This window comes from Cololabis saira, chromosome 2, assembly GCF_033807715.1.
Source record: "Cololabis saira isolate AMF1-May2022 chromosome 2, fColSai1.1, whole genome shotgun sequence".
Lineage (NCBI taxonomy): Eukaryota > Metazoa > Chordata > Actinopteri > Beloniformes > Belonidae > Cololabis > Cololabis saira.
This window is the reverse complement of record NC_084588.1, coordinates 39913527-39930968: the sequence shown is the minus strand read 5'-3', so window position 1 is coordinate 39930968 and position 17442 is coordinate 39913527. Positions and strand designations below refer to the sequence as shown.

The 17442-nt window shown below is 39.9% G+C and overlaps 1 protein-coding gene across 1 annotated transcript; it reads left to right on the top strand.

Moving 5' to 3' along the window:
- The first annotated feature begins 4530 nt into the window (after positions 1–4530).
- smyd2a (SET and MYND domain containing 2a) lies at positions 4531–13073 on the top strand. Its single transcript, XM_061745399.1, has 12 exons — positions 4531–4759; positions 6367–6430; positions 7147–7257; positions 7934–7994; positions 8839–8966; positions 9780–9847; positions 10729–10831; positions 10921–11031; positions 11236–11356; positions 11471–11645; positions 12218–12326; positions 12606–13073. The coding sequence occupies exons 1-12, from the start codon at positions 4575–4577 to the stop codon at positions 12687–12689; spliced, it is 1320 nt and encodes a 439-aa protein (XP_061601383.1). The 5' UTR covers positions 4531–4574; the 3' UTR covers positions 12690–13073.
- Positions 13074–17442: the final 4369 nt, after the last annotated feature.

Sequence of the window (17442 nt, the reverse complement as noted above, 5' to 3'; positions counted from 1 at the left end):
ATTACTGTCCCGCTGATTGAGCTCAGAACCAGACAGACCGCAGCAGAGGCTGCGCTGTCTGACGGGGACGAGCTGCAGCGCAGGTGGAGCAGCAGCGCATGTCAGGAGATTAATTTACTGAAATATCTGGAGTAAAGTCGGTATCAGTCGACTGATAACCGAAGAACCTCTGTATCCAGCTCAGATGTTTGATGATCGGTGGACTAAACCCCGACCAGCATCATCACGGCTGCATCTTCCCATGAGCATGAATGTGCACCGGGAATGTGTTGATCTGCCGCCGCTGTTTTGACACATGTTTGTCTCTGTGTGGTGACAATGTCACATCATAAATGTGAGGATAACAGCTGCTTGTTTCTGACCTCCGTGTCTGGTCACTGGTCAGCTGGTGTCTGACCGGGACCAGCGCCGCTAGTGGACAGAGCCAGAACGAGACTGCAGCAATATTCACCCCGTCAACAGGCTCGTTCTCCTGAAAGACACCTGTAGTTCAAATACATAAATATCTCCGCTCTTTTTCAGTCTGGATTCTATAATACATCCATGATCTAGTCACGTCAGGGGAGTCTCAAAACTCACACACAAATCCAGCGCAGCTCACAGACAAAAAAAAACATTTGTAAATCAGGTTATATTTGTGTGTGCATCAAAAATACATTTGTGAATCTTGTCCTGTGCACGTGTGAATTGTTCTGTGCACGTGTGAAACTGTGTGTGTATTTGCAAATCGGTCTGTGCATTTGTAAAACTTGTCCTGTGCATTTGTGAATTATGAGACTGTTCTAGCTCCATAAGAACAGGGCTAGAGATGATTGTGGACTACAGGAGGAACGCAGCCCCACCTGCCCCCATCACCCTGTGTGATTCTCCAGCAGACACTGGACTCCTACCGCTTCCTGGGGACCATCATAACCCAGGACCTCAAGTGGGAGCTGAACATCACCTCCCTCATCAAAAAAGCACAGCAGAGGATACTTCCTGCAGCAGCTGAAGAAGTTCAACCTGCCAAAGAAAATGATGGTTCAGTTCTACACGGCCATCATTGAGTCCATCCTCACCTCCTCCATCACCATCTGGTACACTGCTGCCCCTGTAAAGCTCAGTCGCTCTGCAGAGAAGGGGACTGGCTGCATTCTTCCATCTCTCCAGGACCTGCACACCTCCAGGGCCCTGAAGCGTGCAGGAAAGATTGCAGCAGACCCCTCCCACCCCGGACACAAACTGTTTCAGACTCTTCCCTCTGGCAGGAGGCTGCGGTCCATCAGGACCAAAACCTCACGCCACTAAAACAGTTTTTTCCCGACTGCAGCTGTCCTCATCAACAAGGCCCCGGACCCCCCTCTCCCCCGTCTACCACGGACTGTCCCCCCAACCCACTCTACGTTACATTAACGTAAAGACTCCAATCCCTTATGCTTTACATTAACGCACATCGGTCACTTTTGCACAGACTCATTATCCGGCACTTTAAAACCTCATGTTGTACATTTCCTCTTTTCATTATATATTTACTCTTTGTATTGCACCAATCACCACAACAAATTCCTTGTGTGTGTCTAACAAACTTGGCAATTAACTTATTTCTGATTTCTGATACTGATTACAGTTTTTCACAATTGTTTAAACACATTTCCTGACTACCTCACTTTCTCAAAACTCTAAACACAAATTACAAAACTCACACACAAAATGCAAAATCCTACACTTCTCTTGCAAAAGCACACTCTACCCTCAAAACAGTGTTAACTCTTCACTAAATGGTATTTCCTTCTCAAATGCCAAACACATACATCATTTGAGTAGACATTTCTAAGCACCCACTGAACACTAATGTGCAGAATGGAAGACACTATAGTATAAATGGAAAACACTATATGAATGCTCAGTAGAATCATGCATTTGTATGTTCAGTGTTACACCTTCAGCTGTTGGATGTATTACAGTTTTTCTCTATTGCCAAAACACAAAACCCAGTACTCTAAACCAAATGACCAGTTGCCTAAACACATTTAGTAAAACTACCCCCCTTTTGCCACAACCACAAACACAATTCACCTGTAGACACTTTTCACAAAACCCATCCCCTTTTTCTCAAAACTCTAAACACATTTTACCGTGCTAAAACACATTTTGCGTATAACTCTGCTCCAATATGCATTGTGAAGCTCATGTGATGCAAAATGCTACCCACAATCAGCAAAACTTGAACACAATGAACATACCTGGTGTCAATCAGTAAACACAACTACTCATAATTGAAAACACCTATTGCAAATGATGTGACCAGACCTATATAAGTCAGTGCAGTTTGCTGAAGCCTCAAAAACAAAAATAGATGATCAAGACAGGAGAAGAGGAGTTCGTGTCAGATGTGTTTGGCATTTGAGAAGGAAATACCATTTAGTGAAGAGTTAACACTGTTTTGAGGGTAGAGTGTGCTTTTGCAAGAGAAGTGTAGGATTTTGCATTTTGTGTGTGAGTTTTGTAATTTGTGTTTAGAGTTTTGAGAAAGTGAGGTAGGCTATCAGGAAATGTGTTTAAACAATTGTGAAAAACTGTAACATCAATCAGCAATTCATTAGTGTATGTCTGCCACCCTACTCTCCGTTCCTAAACCCAATAGAGGAGTTCTTCTCATCATGGCGGTGGAAGGTCTATGACCGCCAGCCTTACACCAGAGAGAACCTTCTCAGGGCTATGGACCTGGCCTGTGATGATGTGGCTGTGGAGGTGTTCCAAGGCTGGGTGTGGCATGCCAGGGCATTCTTCCCACGTTGTTTGGCTATGGACAATATTGCCTGTGACGTTGATGAGGTCCTGTGGCCCGACCCAGCCCGACGTGATGACGCCCCATGATTTCGGTGTCAACATACTGTGTCAATTTTCAAACGTACTGTAATAAAAGAAATACCACCCTGAACATTGTGTTCTCAATTGTTACTGTACTGTATCTATTGTGTGTAATGGATCCTCTATGGAGTTTACGGTACTAATTTTTGCATTGAGTTGTGATATTACTGCATTTTCTGCATTATGTAACTATTCCCATGAAATGCACAAATCTATAGTAAATGCCCAAAACATATTTGAGAATAAATAAGGGTTGCTCAAATGCATCCTGGCAGTTGTGAAACTGTAAAAAGAACAGTCTCACACTGTGAAAATTGTGTTTTAAATTTTTTTGGTAATGTGGTTAATGATGCTCAGTAGTGTTTACATTTCTGCAAGCCTTGAGTGGTATTTTGGTGTCAGAGTTTGCTTTTGAGCATATGAGCAACTGTTTTGGTGTGATGGGTTGGTTTTTGAGCATATGAGCAACTGTTTTGGTGTGATGGGTTGGTTTTTGAGCATATGAGCAGCTGTTTTGGTGTGATGGGTTGGTTTTTGAGCATATGAGCATCTGTTTTGGTGTGATGGGTTGGTTTTGAAAAGAAACTGTGAGGTTTAGTGTACGTAGCTTTAGAAAAGTGTTTTGTGTTTAGAGTTTTGTGAAAAGTGAGGGCAGTATCGTGAAATGTGTTTAAGCAATAGTGAAAAACTGTATCACCATATAGTAGTCTTGTGTATAGGCTACTCAAATGGAAAACAACACACAATTCTTTACTGTAACAACAAATACAGTAATATTTTACAGTATTTGGACTCAACATGTGCAGTCCACTGGACATCGCAGCAAGCTGCTCACCTCTCTCAATATTGCCACCATCCATTGTTCTCCAAACAAACAAGGAGCTCACCTGTGGCCCTTTTATGGCAAATTGCTGGTTGCATATTTCACAACAGCCTTTGGAGTTTAGAAATGTGATTGGCTGTGTGTTCTGTGTGAACAGCAAGAGAGGGAATTCAGGAATAGTGTGCAGGATATTGGGAATTGTGTGTAGTGTTGTGAGAAATGTGTGGTATGGAATGGGAATTTGAGTCTAGAGCAGTAAATATGCTTGGAGTTCAGCAGGATTGGTTTAGCCACCTGAAACATGAGTTTCAGGTTGTGCACATTGTGTCTGATGTTCCAATAAATGTGTTTAAACAATTGTGAAAAACTGTAACACTGTTTTGAGGATAGAGTGTGCTTTTGCAAGAGAAGTGTAGGATTTTGCATTTTGTGTGTGAGTTTTGTAATTTGTGTTTAGAGTTTTGAGAAAGTGAGGTACCGGTAGTTGTGTTGTATGGATTACTGTATAGGAACTCCATTACCCAGCATGCCGTAGGTGCTTGGCACATGCGCAGTAGCTTCAATAGAGCGCCAGCTGGAAGTGTCAGTTGTTGTTGTTGCCATGACAGCCAGGAGTCGGTTATTATATCGGTCTGGGGATAAACGTCTTGATGAGACAAGCTACACGCCTCGTCTGCTATATATTTATATATTAAGACGGACAACACAGTAGTCTATCAGGAAATGTGTGTTTCAATTGTGAAAAACTGTAAACAGGCCGCTGTGCGCCCCCGTGTGCTCCCTCGTCTGTCCAGCAGGGGGCGATGGCGCAGGCAGCGAGGCCGTACAGGGAGGGCGAAGAAGAAGCCTTGGATCGTGCTGAGCAGCACCAGACGCAGCGGAGCAGCGTGGAGATTTACACATGGAGGTTCCGGGGAACAACGACGGCATAGAGGGCACGGAGAGGTTCGAGAGCCCCGACAAAGGCAGAGGTCTGCGGGCGCTGAGGCACTTCTCGGTGGGGGAGCTGGTGTTCGCCTGCCCTGCTTACTGCTACGTGCTGACGGTGAACGAGCGAGGAGCGCACTGTGAACACTGTTTCACCAGGTAACACTGCTTCACCAGGTAACTGTTTCACCAGGTAATACTGATCCACCAGGTAACCCGCACACCTGACGGGCAACAGCTGGCTGCCGTCTGCTTATCACAGTGTCATGAAACGGCAGCGCTGGGCGACTAATGTTGCCTTGTGTTTACTAATGTGCCTCTCACCACCGTGCTAGGTTAGCAGTTTAAACCCCTGAACATCTGCAGTTAAACCCCTGCACATCTGCAGTTAAACCCCTGCACATCTGCAGTTAAACCTCTGCACATCTGCAGTTAAACATCTGCACATCTGCAGTTAAACATCTGCACATCTGCAGTTAAACATCTGCACATCTGCAGTTAAACCTCTGCAATTAAACCTCTGGACATCTGCAGTTAAACATCTATAGTTAAACATCTGCAGTTAAACCTCTGGACATCTGCAGGAACTGTTTCAGACTTTAAATGGGTCAGATTGGTGCAGGAGCTCACCTGACTGCAGCAATCAGAATCAGGTTTATTGGCCAAGTCAGGTCAAACAAGACAGGGGGATTTGACTCGGTTATTTTCGCTCACTGTACAGTAAACAGACAAATGACCGCTCTCATTAACATATATACAATAAAAAAGAAAGGTGCAGCAGTATGAGGTAGACATGGTTATTGAAAGGTGCATTGTTACAGCATATGATTGAGGTTATTATTATTATTATTATTATTATTGCACAGTGATTGATTACTCTGAGTGCTGGGAGTTCATCAGAGCAACAGCTTGGGGGAAGAAACTGTCTCTGAGTCTGGAGGTTTTGGCATACAGTGCTCCCCATGCTTGGTTTTCTGTACTCTGAATTAAGGTGTCAACATGCTGACCGTCAGTCTTGAAAATGTTGTAATTGCGTACGCAGGTGAGTTGGCAAACATAGTTAAAGAAGCCATGACGTGGCTTTGGGGCGATTCCTTGTTGACACGGCCATGTCCTTAACATAGACATTTAATTCAGTGCCCTAGTCTGTTCAACCCTCTGAGCCGCCAGTGAAGACCTGATGCATCGTGATAATTGTGATGACACTCCGTAGAGTAAATACGTGTCCTGCTGCCTCCACTCTCAAACTCTTTCATTCACTAACACGTGTCGCAGGCAGCCATTAGAGCACTGGAAAGGTTAGGGAGCTAAATATAGGAAATACATGTGTCCCAAGAGAGGAGGAGACCAGAGATGAGACGACTCTACACTGTCTTTACTTGACTGTGGAGATTTAAACTTAAAAAGAAGTATCAGACAAAGTTTTTGTCCCATCTTTTTTTTTTTTTCTTCTTCCTCAAATTCTTAGAGATTTATATGAATTTACCTTCAGATTCACGTCACTGTGAAGGTTTTTGTGACTAACATGTTGGTATTTGAGTGTTAACCCTTGTGTTGGACAACATGTGTCACATACCGTACTAAAACCAGCTTGCACCTGTGTGGTACGAATATATCAGCAAAGTTTTAACTCACGTCCTCAACAATTCACTGAAAAAAAAAAACAATTCACTGAAAATCACATTAGTTGCATCCTCAGTAAGCAGGACTCAGAAGGAACAAACCCCTCAGTGATTAATACATTTATTGTTTCCATGTTATTACAGGAGAGAAGACCTTTTTAAGTGTGGTAAATGTAAGCAAGCCTACTACTGCGATGTGGACTGTCAGGTAAGAAACTTGTTTTATGCACATGAGTACTTTCTGTGTGTGCATTGTACTTAATAGAGTTACAGAGAGTAATCGAAGATCAAATAACCATACATGGTATTATACATTCATCATACTTTTTATCTTGGTCAGGTACTTTAAAAAAATAAATACAAATGATACATGTGTCTTATTTGCTTGGTTCATATTTCTGAGTAAACAAAAAAAAACGGTAAACAATTAGTCCAAGTCATTAAACAATCATATGAGTATTGTCCAAGAAACATTTACTCATGGAGCTGGCATCTTCTTTACTGTTGATACCAAGAAGAGTAACCTTATTTTTCATATGGTCTTATGGATTTTGCTTGTAGTAGTAGTAGTAGTAGTAGTAGTACCGGTAGTTTGGAAATTTTTAGTGATTTTTGCACTGCGTACCAAAAACTGAGTTGAAGACTTTCCTGCAGGCATCATCCAAAAAGCAGATGAATACTGTTGCTATGACAATCCAGGATCGGTGTTGCCAAACACACTTGATGTTGGAGAAGGCTCATTTATTACTTTTGGGTTATTTTTAATATAAAAAGTCATCATCTACTATTTATTATCTCTTCTTTTTGTGTGGCTCTTGTTTCATTTTCTTTTTAGACCCATCCTGTTAAACATGTTTCTGTGTTCTAATAACCTCTTGTATTTGCTAGTTTCTTATTTTGGTCTCATTTTGTGTGGTCGTACAGAGAGGTGACTGGCCTATGCATAAGCTGGAATGTGCAGCTACGTGTGCTTTTGGGGAAAACTGGTGTCCATCAGAGACGGTCAGACTGGTGGCCAGAATAATTATGAAACAGGTAAAGTAGCAAGAGTTTTTTTTTTAGTTTATAAACTCAGTTATAACTTAAAAAAAATCCCAATGTAAGAAACAACAACTTAGCATTTCTTCCATCATATCTGTAACACTATAGCAAACCCATATTTCCTTGGTTTTATCTAGGTTTTAACCCCCCCCCCCCCCCCCCTCCCAGGTGTAACCAGCATCATGTGTTAAAAGTATCAGTTTGGCCACTATTTTCTTCTGTTTTATCTCTTTTAATGTTTAAAGTTTACAGCCTCAGAAAGAAGGATTCAAATAAAACGATTGACTGACTTGACCTCAATAAAAAGTTCATTTAACTATTATCAGACTTCATTTACAAATGTTTGCATGGATGGTGCCATGGCCAGGGGTGTATAACACAAATTACAACACTATATAATATTACATTGATTAGCTAGATTAAAATTGGATGATTGTCAATATTACAGAATCCAGTTTTCCAGCAGCTCACTGGGATCCAGTTTTGATTCAATTTAGGAGCCATTCGATGTTGACTGAACACAATTGCTTCCATTTACATCAAATTGCACCTGGTGTTGGACACAAAGAGAGACAATTAGACTGTCTCCTGCTGTTGTATTGTGATATCTTTAGTAAAATGCTGTTCTGTTGTTATTAAAATAGTTTTGTCACATTCATCTGCGTTTCAGAGAGTTACAACAGAACGCACCCCGTCAGAAAGACTGCTTCTGCTCAAAGAGTTTGAGTCGCGTAAGTACAAGTTTCTTTGTGTGTGTGACTGAATGCACAAGTGTTTTAGTTACATATTCATGCACTTTTAGTTACATATGTGTGTATCCGTTTGTGTGAGATCTTGCTGTGTCTCTGTAGTTGCAGTGGCATATCTATTAATACCCAGCTGTAGCCTCGAGTCCTGGTTCTGTCTTTTTCACTCAATCCAAGAGTGCAGCGCTCTGGGACTTAAATCCCAAGCTTCTGGGATGCTGTAATTTTATGTTCCCTCTTTTTCTTGAACATTTACTGTCACTTTGCCCTAAAGCAAAGCACTCAGTGCAAAATGGTGATTGTCTTTGTCTTTATTGCATTTCAAAATTGCAAGAAGAAGCAGCTAAACTGCTTATTTTGTCCATGTTCTGTAATATGTTAACAATTTCTCTGTGTTATTGTCCTTCTGTGTTAGGTTTAAGGCAACTAATGTGTGATTGCCAGGATTGAACCCCATTAAGCTGCAAATGAGTTAATAAAGCTGGGCCCTTTATTTCATCCAAGTTTACACATTTTTTCTTTGCGTATGAATTATCATTTAGTCTGAGCTGTTGTTGTCGGCTCAGCTGTGGCACCACAGGATTGGTGCAGATTTAACCCTCACACCTGTTTCTTATGCGCACAAAGCAAATGTGTGGCAGCAGTTGGTGCTAGTCCGTCACTGTGAGTTTGGCAAAAAGCACAGTTCCCACAGCTTTGGTACATTTTAATGTACCTATGCTGTATCGTTTTTTGTGTGTGTGATTCCTCTTTTCTTTCTCTAGTCCTCATTGTCTCATTTTCTGTGTTTGTATTTTTTTTTCTTCTCTATTTTTATTGCCTCTGATAGATTTAGATAAGATGGACAGCCAGAAGGATGAGCTGAACGACGCTGACATCGCAGCTCTACATCATTTCTACTCCAAACACATCAGTGACATCCCTGATGAACAGGCCCTCACTGAGCTGTTTGCCCAGGTAAAAAAAAGAAAGCAGTTTGCTCTCAACAATGAAGAAACATGAAGTTGTGCTGAATTGAAGCTGAATATTTTAGAGATGTTATTTTGTTCGTACAGTAAGATATTTCGTTTTTTATTTTTTTGTTTTTTCTAGACTTTGCAACACTTTGTCTTAAATAATTTATCTTTGACTCTTAGTTTCATTCCACCACAAATCAGATGTTTTTCCGCTGTTTATTTCTACAACAGAGCCAAACTAATAATGTAACAATAAAACTTCAACACGGCCTAATGTTATCAGCCCTTAGATTGTTATAACTAATGTTTTTTAATGTGTGGTCGAGAAGCTTTAGTGCTGATTAGTTGCCAAACCCTGCTGGGACCTTTACACTCATACATATACAGAAGAGTTAATTGAACAATCTGAAGATTTTATGGTATGCTAATGACTGATCATAAATCTTTTCTGGTCCTGTACTTGCTAGCAGACTCGTATGCAGGAACACATGTTGGTGTAACAAGGAACTTCATCACACTCCCACTGGGTCCTGTTCACAGCTTTCTATAAATTGTTCTCTCTCTCGCTCTCTCTCTCTCTCTTTCTTCGTCCACGTTACACTGATGGAAATATCTTTGGCTTCTCATCACAGGGCTATATTTAATCTCCACCTCCAGATTCCCTCCTCCTCCTCCTCCTTAGTGGAGGAGATTTAATATCACAGTGGAGGGAGATGCTCGTTGTCATTATAAAACTGCTCAGCTGCTCCCAACTCTGTCTCCACCTGGTTGTGTGCTCCTTTCTCCACTCATCTCCCTCTCTTTTTGTTTCCAGGTAAACTGTAATGGCTTCACTATAGAGGATGAGGAGCTTTCCCATTTGGGATCAGCGGTTTTTCCCGAGTAAGTCGCTGACACGTCATTGTCTTCTACTTATCAGTTTTGTATAGTATACACAGTTTTCTGGAAAGGACTGTAGCCAACCCATTAAAGGGCACGCATCATTATGTCCTTGGGTTTTTTTTTGCACAGGTTGACATAATAATTGACATAATTTTCTGAGGTGTTAATTAAATATGTGACATACTTTGGCCAAAATACCACAGAGAGATAGTGCAGTTACTCTTTCAGCCATGTCTTCATATCTCTGCTCATAACATTTGGTTTTATGGGCTGTACTGAGCCTCTCCATTCCACTCCTTTTGTTTAAGGCAGGATGTGCGTTAAATGAGTTTAATACAGTGTTTTTCTGCCACACAAGTTTAGACACATAACATTAAATAACCTCTGAACCAAATACTTATATTTTTCCCTTTAGAAAGTTCCTCAACAAACACTGGTACCCTGTTGTTATTTTCACACCCCCTCCAAAAAAAGTAAAGCACACCATACAGGTTTTTAGCCTTCTTCTGTTGAATTACTAAAAGCAATTGTATGTTGGAGGTAAAGCTAGAAATGCTGTAGTTAGTTGATTGGTTGACAAAAGGTCGTCTCTTTCTTGTGGCATGGAGATAAACACAAGAGGCACTATTTTAAGTCTTTTCTCAAACAAAGCTCAGCTTCTTATTGCTAAGAAAAAAGATGCTGTGGTCCAAAGTTACTGAAAGTTGTTAATGGAGTAAAGTTGACAAGACAAAATATGAAATATCTTTTCCTACTATCAGGAAGATGTCAAACGGTGGTTGTTTTTTTTTTTTTTTTTTTTGTCTGTACCATCCTGACTTTTGTGATCTAGGCGTTGTACTTGAACGTTCACATCTATTTTTTTCTTTATTGCATTTCAGCGTAGCACTGATGAATCACAGCTGTAACCCTAATGTCATAGTGACCTATAAAGGCACGGTGGCTGAGGTTAGAGCCGTTGAAGAGATAAACCCAGGAGAAGAGGTAACTTTTGAAGCAAAATAAAGATACGAAAAAAAAGTCAATTTGAGGATTCCCATAATTGCTTATTTCTCCCCCGGTTCTCTCTGTAGATCTGTGACAGTTACATAGACCTGCTCTATCCTACTGAAGACAGAAAAGAGAGGCTGTTGGATTCCTATTTCTTTACATGCGAGTGTACTGAGTGCACCACCAAGTCTAAGGTATTGCTGACCTATGAAACGATGTATGGAGATTGATTGGTTCTCAACTATTTGTTCATTGATTCAATTTAAAAAAACACAACAGTGACAAAAGCTTCTTTTTTTTTTTTTAGATAACTTTTGCACATAAGAAAACGATGCTGTTTCATTTTAGAAAATTGAACGATTGGAAATCTGACGTTCTCTCTCTCTTGCTCTTTCAAGGACAAGGCGAAAATGGAGATCAGGAAGCTTAATTCACTACCAGAACCAAAGGAAATCCAATCCATGGTCATTTATGCCAAGAATGTCATCGAAGAGTTCAGGAGAGCCAAACACTACAAAAATATCCTTTTCTGATTTATAATATGTTCCTATCTTTTGTCAGTAACAGGCTTTCGTTTCCTGGCCTCCTCCTGCGCTGTGCTCTGGGTATCAATATTCCTTAACTTTGTTGCACCTCCCAGTGAGCTGCTGGAAATGTGTGAGCTCAGTCAGGAGAAGATGGGATCTATTTTTGCAGACACCAACGTCTATATGCTGCATATGATGTATCAAGCCATGGGTGTCTGTCTCTATATGCAAGACTGGGATGGCGCTATGAGCTATGGGGAGAAAATCATCCACCCATACAGGTAAATTAGTCGGTGGGATCTGTAGGGAAGCCGTTATGCTGATGCGGTAGATAAGTCAGTTACACTGCAGCTCAGTTAAATAGATTATTAAGATATGCAAGTATCTGTGTGATTAATGGGCCTGCAAGTTTAATATTTAGTCCAAGCCTTTGACTCATAAAGTGCGCTGAGGCTTATATACAGACATTTTTCTGTCCATGTATAAACAAATATAAATTCCAATCCAGTGGGTCGTCAGCTCGGAGTGAGAAATATATTTTGCTGATTTACAACTGTATCTTAGATTTACCGTTCTGTCTTCTCCAGGTAGGACAACTACAATAGCAAGTATTATGTTAGGTTCCTAAAGGGCCTTTTTTTAAAATCTACTTATGTTTAGCTTGATAATGCTTGACACACTTTTTATACTATATGGTGTGTGACACAGTTACATCTGCCAGTGTTTCATATTTCATCTTTATTTTCTGATATTTTGAATTTCGCAGCACCAAAACAAAACCAAATGTCACACAAATGAGATCTTTTCTTTCCGAGTCACCTTGTAGGTCTTGATGCATTGATTCTGTCTGCAGCGTTCACTATCCCACCTACTCTCTGAATGTGGCGTCTATGTATCTGAAACTGGGCCGTCTGTATTTGGGGCTTGAGAAGAAGACGCAAGGAGTCAAAGCTCTGAAGAAGGTGATATTTATACACCTTTTATCCACTGGTGTGTTGTTTTGTGGCAGGTGGAGGTAAAACTCACTGACTTCATAAAAGGGCAAGCTCTTTAAAAGCTATCCAAAGTCAGTCCAGTTATGTGAATTCTGGTACACATGATGCTCACTTTGCAATAGCTAAATTGATTTTAAGGTTGATTATGGTTGTAAACATCTCAGTTGTTTGTAATTTGATCAGCTGTCCTGGTCAGTATGTCCCTAAATAACTAGCAACACACTTTTTTTTTTTTTCTGTTTCCAGGCTCTGGCCATCATGGAGGTGGCTCATGGAAAAGACCATCATTATGTAGCAGAGGTCAAACGAGAAATTGCGGAGCAGAAGTAAAAGGAAAAGAAACTAAAGATTTAACAGAGGCTCTAGAGGGAAGAACCTCCTTGAAAGCAACAACATATACATCACAAATGCATGGCATGCATCTTATACCTCTGTTTTGAAAAAGGCAAAAAGGTTTATACTTTTTTTTTTTTTTTTCCTGCCTCTTTTGGCATCATTCTTTTACAGGCATTCATGGTGAGGATGACCATATTTTATATCTTTACAGTAGCCAACTACTTCATGACAGACCTTAAAAGTAGTCCAAGTAGGTTTACATCATTTGAAGTGAGGAAAAATATATTTTAAGTATTTCTCTTATCTCAACTTCAACTGAAAATACCGGTTTATTTGTGCTGAGGTTCACATGTATACTGTATTAAAAAAAAAAAAGAATCATGTCAGTGGGAAGAATCTCAGGATGCTGTCTTTATAACTGCCTTTAAAAGAAACTGAACTCATGTGATGGCATCATTTTCTGTATTCAGATTTTTTTTTTCCCCCTTCATTGATTCTGATTACATTGACTGCGTTTGTGGACCCATCAACCGACTGCTGCAGTGTTATGTTTTTTTTGCTTATGTTTTAGTTGTGCAGTGTTGTGCCAGAGCAGTTGCTCATGGTTTGAAACTCGGTACAAACTGCTGCGTAGTTGTACCTGAGGCCATTTATTAGCACTCATTTTCAGCCAATGCATTCAAATATTCTTTAATATTCAGAAGAAAAAAATCAGTTTGGCTTTATTTGTTCTTATTAAAACTGTGAAGATACAAAGACTGAAAATGTATCTGGCACTACGTAGCAGCAGAGAGAGAAAAGATGGCAGAAACAACTAGTATGAGTGACTAATTAATTCTTTGATTGGGTTTTCTTCCAGTGTGTTTTGCTTGTTTTGAAAAGGAGAAAGTGTTGCATGTTTGCTTATTTATTATACATTTCAAGTGTGTTTTCCTGATTAGGGTGGGCATGGGTTTATCTGATATGAAATTCATCTGTACTCTGTATCTTTAAGCAGGGGTACTGATTTGAGATCAGTTTGCCTTTACTTCAACCCTGTACATTTTGTTGTTTGTCCAAAAATGCTTAATTATATCTGTCTAGGGTTTTCTATAAAATAGCTTGAATCAAGATGTTCTTTACCCTGTGGATGAAGTACCATAACAGCTGTTGGTGAATATTAACATGTACCATTATTATATTTTAGTAATGAGGTCAGTTTTATGATCAAGAATGAGTCATATTTACTGAAAAGGGATTTGGACTTACTTTAATCTATTTACCGTACTCTGGTAAATTTTAGCATTTTAATTTACATATAACTGTACTGCTCATGGCAAATGATCTTAAGAACACGTTTATTTTCAGCAGGAATAGTAATTTAAGTATTGAAATGGTTGCATGTAGTCAGCGATTTAACTAACCACAACCCTTACTTCAAAACTGGGGACAGGATCTATTATATTTTCACTGAAGCCGATTTGACAAAATCCCATTGGAAAAAAAACTACACAACTTGTCTTTCTTTGGTGTTTGTAAATTTTATGTCGGCATGAAAAATACAGTGGAAGCAAAACAAGTGATGCAAACAATGTTACCTGAGCCTTTATTTAAGGATTCTTGTAGGACTGTACACTTAATGTGAGAAATTATGTCATACACCAAATCGATTAGCATACTTCTTTTTTACAGTCTGTAAATAGCTGGTTAGCCTGCCTGTAATGTTTCCTTTGCACTGCCAGAGGAATCTTCAAAATGCCTACACCTTTTCTCTTGTTTAGCACAGAGGAAATTCAGTGCACTGCGTGTTTGTGGCATACTTGCATATACAGTACATGCATTATATTGCCAAAAGTATTCACTCACATAAGAAATTAGGTGACATCCCATTCCTTATCCATAAGGTTCAATATGACATCGGTCCACCCTTTGCATCTATAACAGATTCAACTCTTCTGAGAAGGCTGTCCACAAGTTTCAGGGGTGTGTTTATGGGAATTTTTGACCAGTTTTCCAGAAATGCATTTGTGAGGTCACACATTGATGTTGGACGAGAGAGCCTGGCTCTCAATCTCCGCTGCTGTCGGGCTGAGGTCAGGACTCTGTGCAGGCCAGTCAAGTTCATCCACACCAGACTGTCATCCATGTCTTTATGGATCTGTTTTTATGCACAGTCATGTTTGAAGAGGAAGGGACCTGCTCCAAACTGTTCCCACAAAGTTGGGAGCATGGAATTGTCCAAAATGTCTTGGTATGCTGAAGCATTCAGAGTTCCTTTCACTGTTGGTCAAGTCCACACCATAATCCCCCCTCCACCAAACGTTACACAATGCAGTCAGACAAGTACCATTCCCCTGGCAACCGCCAAACCTAGACCTGTCCATCATATTGCCAGATGGAGAAGCGCTATTTGTCCCTCCAGAGAGCGTTTCCACTGCTCTGGAGTCCAGTGGCGGCGTGCTTTACGCCACTGCATCCAACGCTTTGCCTTGCACCTGCCGATGTATTGCTTGGATGCAGCTGCTTGGTCATGGAAAGCCATCCCACGAAGCTCTCTGGGCACTGATGTTGAGCTAATCTGGAGGTCTGTAGTGATTGACTGTGCTGAAAGTTGGAGACCTCTTTGCACTATGCACCTCAGCATCCGTCAGTTTACGTGGCCTACCACTTCGTGGCTGAGTTGCTGTCATTTCCCAAACACTTCCACGTTCTTAAAAATACAGCTTAAGAAGGAGACCTGAGCTCAGTGTAGGGCCCTCCCGGGGTTGGTAGAGGGAGCAATGCCCAGGACTGTCACTTGGGTAGGAGCACTGAGTGATAAAATGGGGGAAAAAATCAGGATAAAAAATATATTTAAAAAAAATACAGTTGACCGTGGAATATTTAGGAGGAAGGAAATTTCACGACTGGATTTGTTGCACAGATGGCATCCTATCCAGTTCCTGGAATTCACTGAGCTGCTGAGAGCGGCCCATTCTTTCACAAATAGTTGTAGAACAGTCTGCATGCCTATAGGTGCTTGATTTTATACAACTGCGGCCATTGACGTGATTAGAACACCTGATTCCGATTATTTGGATGGGCGAGCAAATACTTTGGGCAATATAGTGTATCTGATGAGTTGCTGGGGAGTGTACTTGTAGCAGTCTTGCATGTGTGACTTTTTTGTCGCCTGCAAAAATGCATTTAAAAGTTACCTGACTTACACCTCTACCAAGATAATCCATAAACACCATTTGAGCAACTCTGCTCCATATTTTTGTATTGATGAGTTTTTGCATGAGGGGAAGCGACGCAAAGTAGTCAGCATAGGCCAAAAACTGTTTGAACCCTCTGAATTGTGTGTTGAGACATTCAAATCCTTACTCATCCTGCATGTTAACTGAAATATCAAGTACATTTTTTGTTGTTTCTGTAATGAATTGTTAACTTGATTACGCATGAATGCTAATTTGTTGGAACGCATAATTAAAATCAGATCCTCTAGTTCTTTCTGTACTTGTCAGTGGAACCCAATAAATGACACTATTGTAACTTACTGTGCTGTATATACTTTATTGTTTAATGCGTATCTAGAAATAATAATCCCTGTGAATTGTTTAACCGTTTTTTTACCTTTAGTTACATAGTATTATTTTTATAAAATCTGGATTAAGTGCCATTGGAGTAATAAAGTTGCATGTTAGGTTGCAAGTCTGAACAATCTGAACATCAACACCAACTGACAGGATTCTCATCCTCTACTCTCAATAAAATACTCATGTACACATTATTTAAAAGAAACATTTTTTATCCTTGTCCAGTTTTACGTGCAATAGAAATTTTTGATGCATTTGAATCAGACCCGGATTAACTCAGTGTGGTTCCCCAGGGTGACTGCACATGAAGTGCCCCCATCCTCCCACATTTTACGGTGAAAAAAAGGGAAATGTAATATGGTTATAAAGACCAAAGATTTACATGAACGTATTGCTGAAGTATGCTCAACACTCACTCTACAAATAAATACAAATAAATGTAAAACAAGCAACCAACTAGTAACACCACAGATAGACATGAGTTACGAACGCCATACTACACTGATGCTCCAATCAGAATGCAACTAACATAATAAAATAATAACAACATAATAATAACATAAAAAAATAACTTATTTGACAATTTTCACCTTTTTCAAGTAAATTTTCACTTGAAATAAGTAGAAAAATCTGCTTTTTTTACTAAAGATTTTTTTACTAAAATGAGACATTTTAACTAGAAATAAGACAAATATTCTTGTTAAGATTTTGACTTTTTGCAGTGATCCATTTTACTTATCCTGTGACGGACAGAGTCATATTGACATATTGATAAGTTCAGAAAACAGTTTTTTATTGTTTTGATGTATGATGTAAGCCCAGTGGATATTTAAAGCTTACAGAAGGCTGCATTTAACTGCTGCTATGTCATTCCTGCAGTATTTCTGCAGGTGTTTTGGTCAGTGCTATTATTTGTAATATATTATTTGTAATCAGCACAAATTATTATATTATCATATGATAAAATCCATCATCCCCCCTGATTTTTTTCTCGAGTACTGATTACAGCATATGACTAAAAACAATCAAACAGGCCTGAATGAGCTGATGTGACGGTAGGGAACAGCACACTCACTCAAACGCAATTCTTTTTATTTTATTATTATTATTTTCATGTATTTTTATTATATCATTGGTTACTGCTGTACCTATTTGCTCCCATGACATATGGTCCAGTTAGTCATTTGATT

Bases quoted from the DNA above. Each gene is read 5' to 3' on its own strand.
- smyd2a (XM_061745399.1), top strand. From the start codon at position 4,575: ATGGAGGTTCCGGGGAACAACGACGGCATAGAGGGCACGGAGAGGTTC. The intron at 11,032-11,235 runs GTATTGCTGACC...TGCTCTTTCAAG, and splicing joins AGTGCACCACCAAGTCTAAG to GACAAGGCGAAAATGGAGAT. The intron at 11,357-11,470 runs ATATCCTTTTCT...ACTTTGTTGCAC, and splicing joins GAGAGCCAAACACTACAAAA to CTCCCAGTGAGCTGCTGGAA.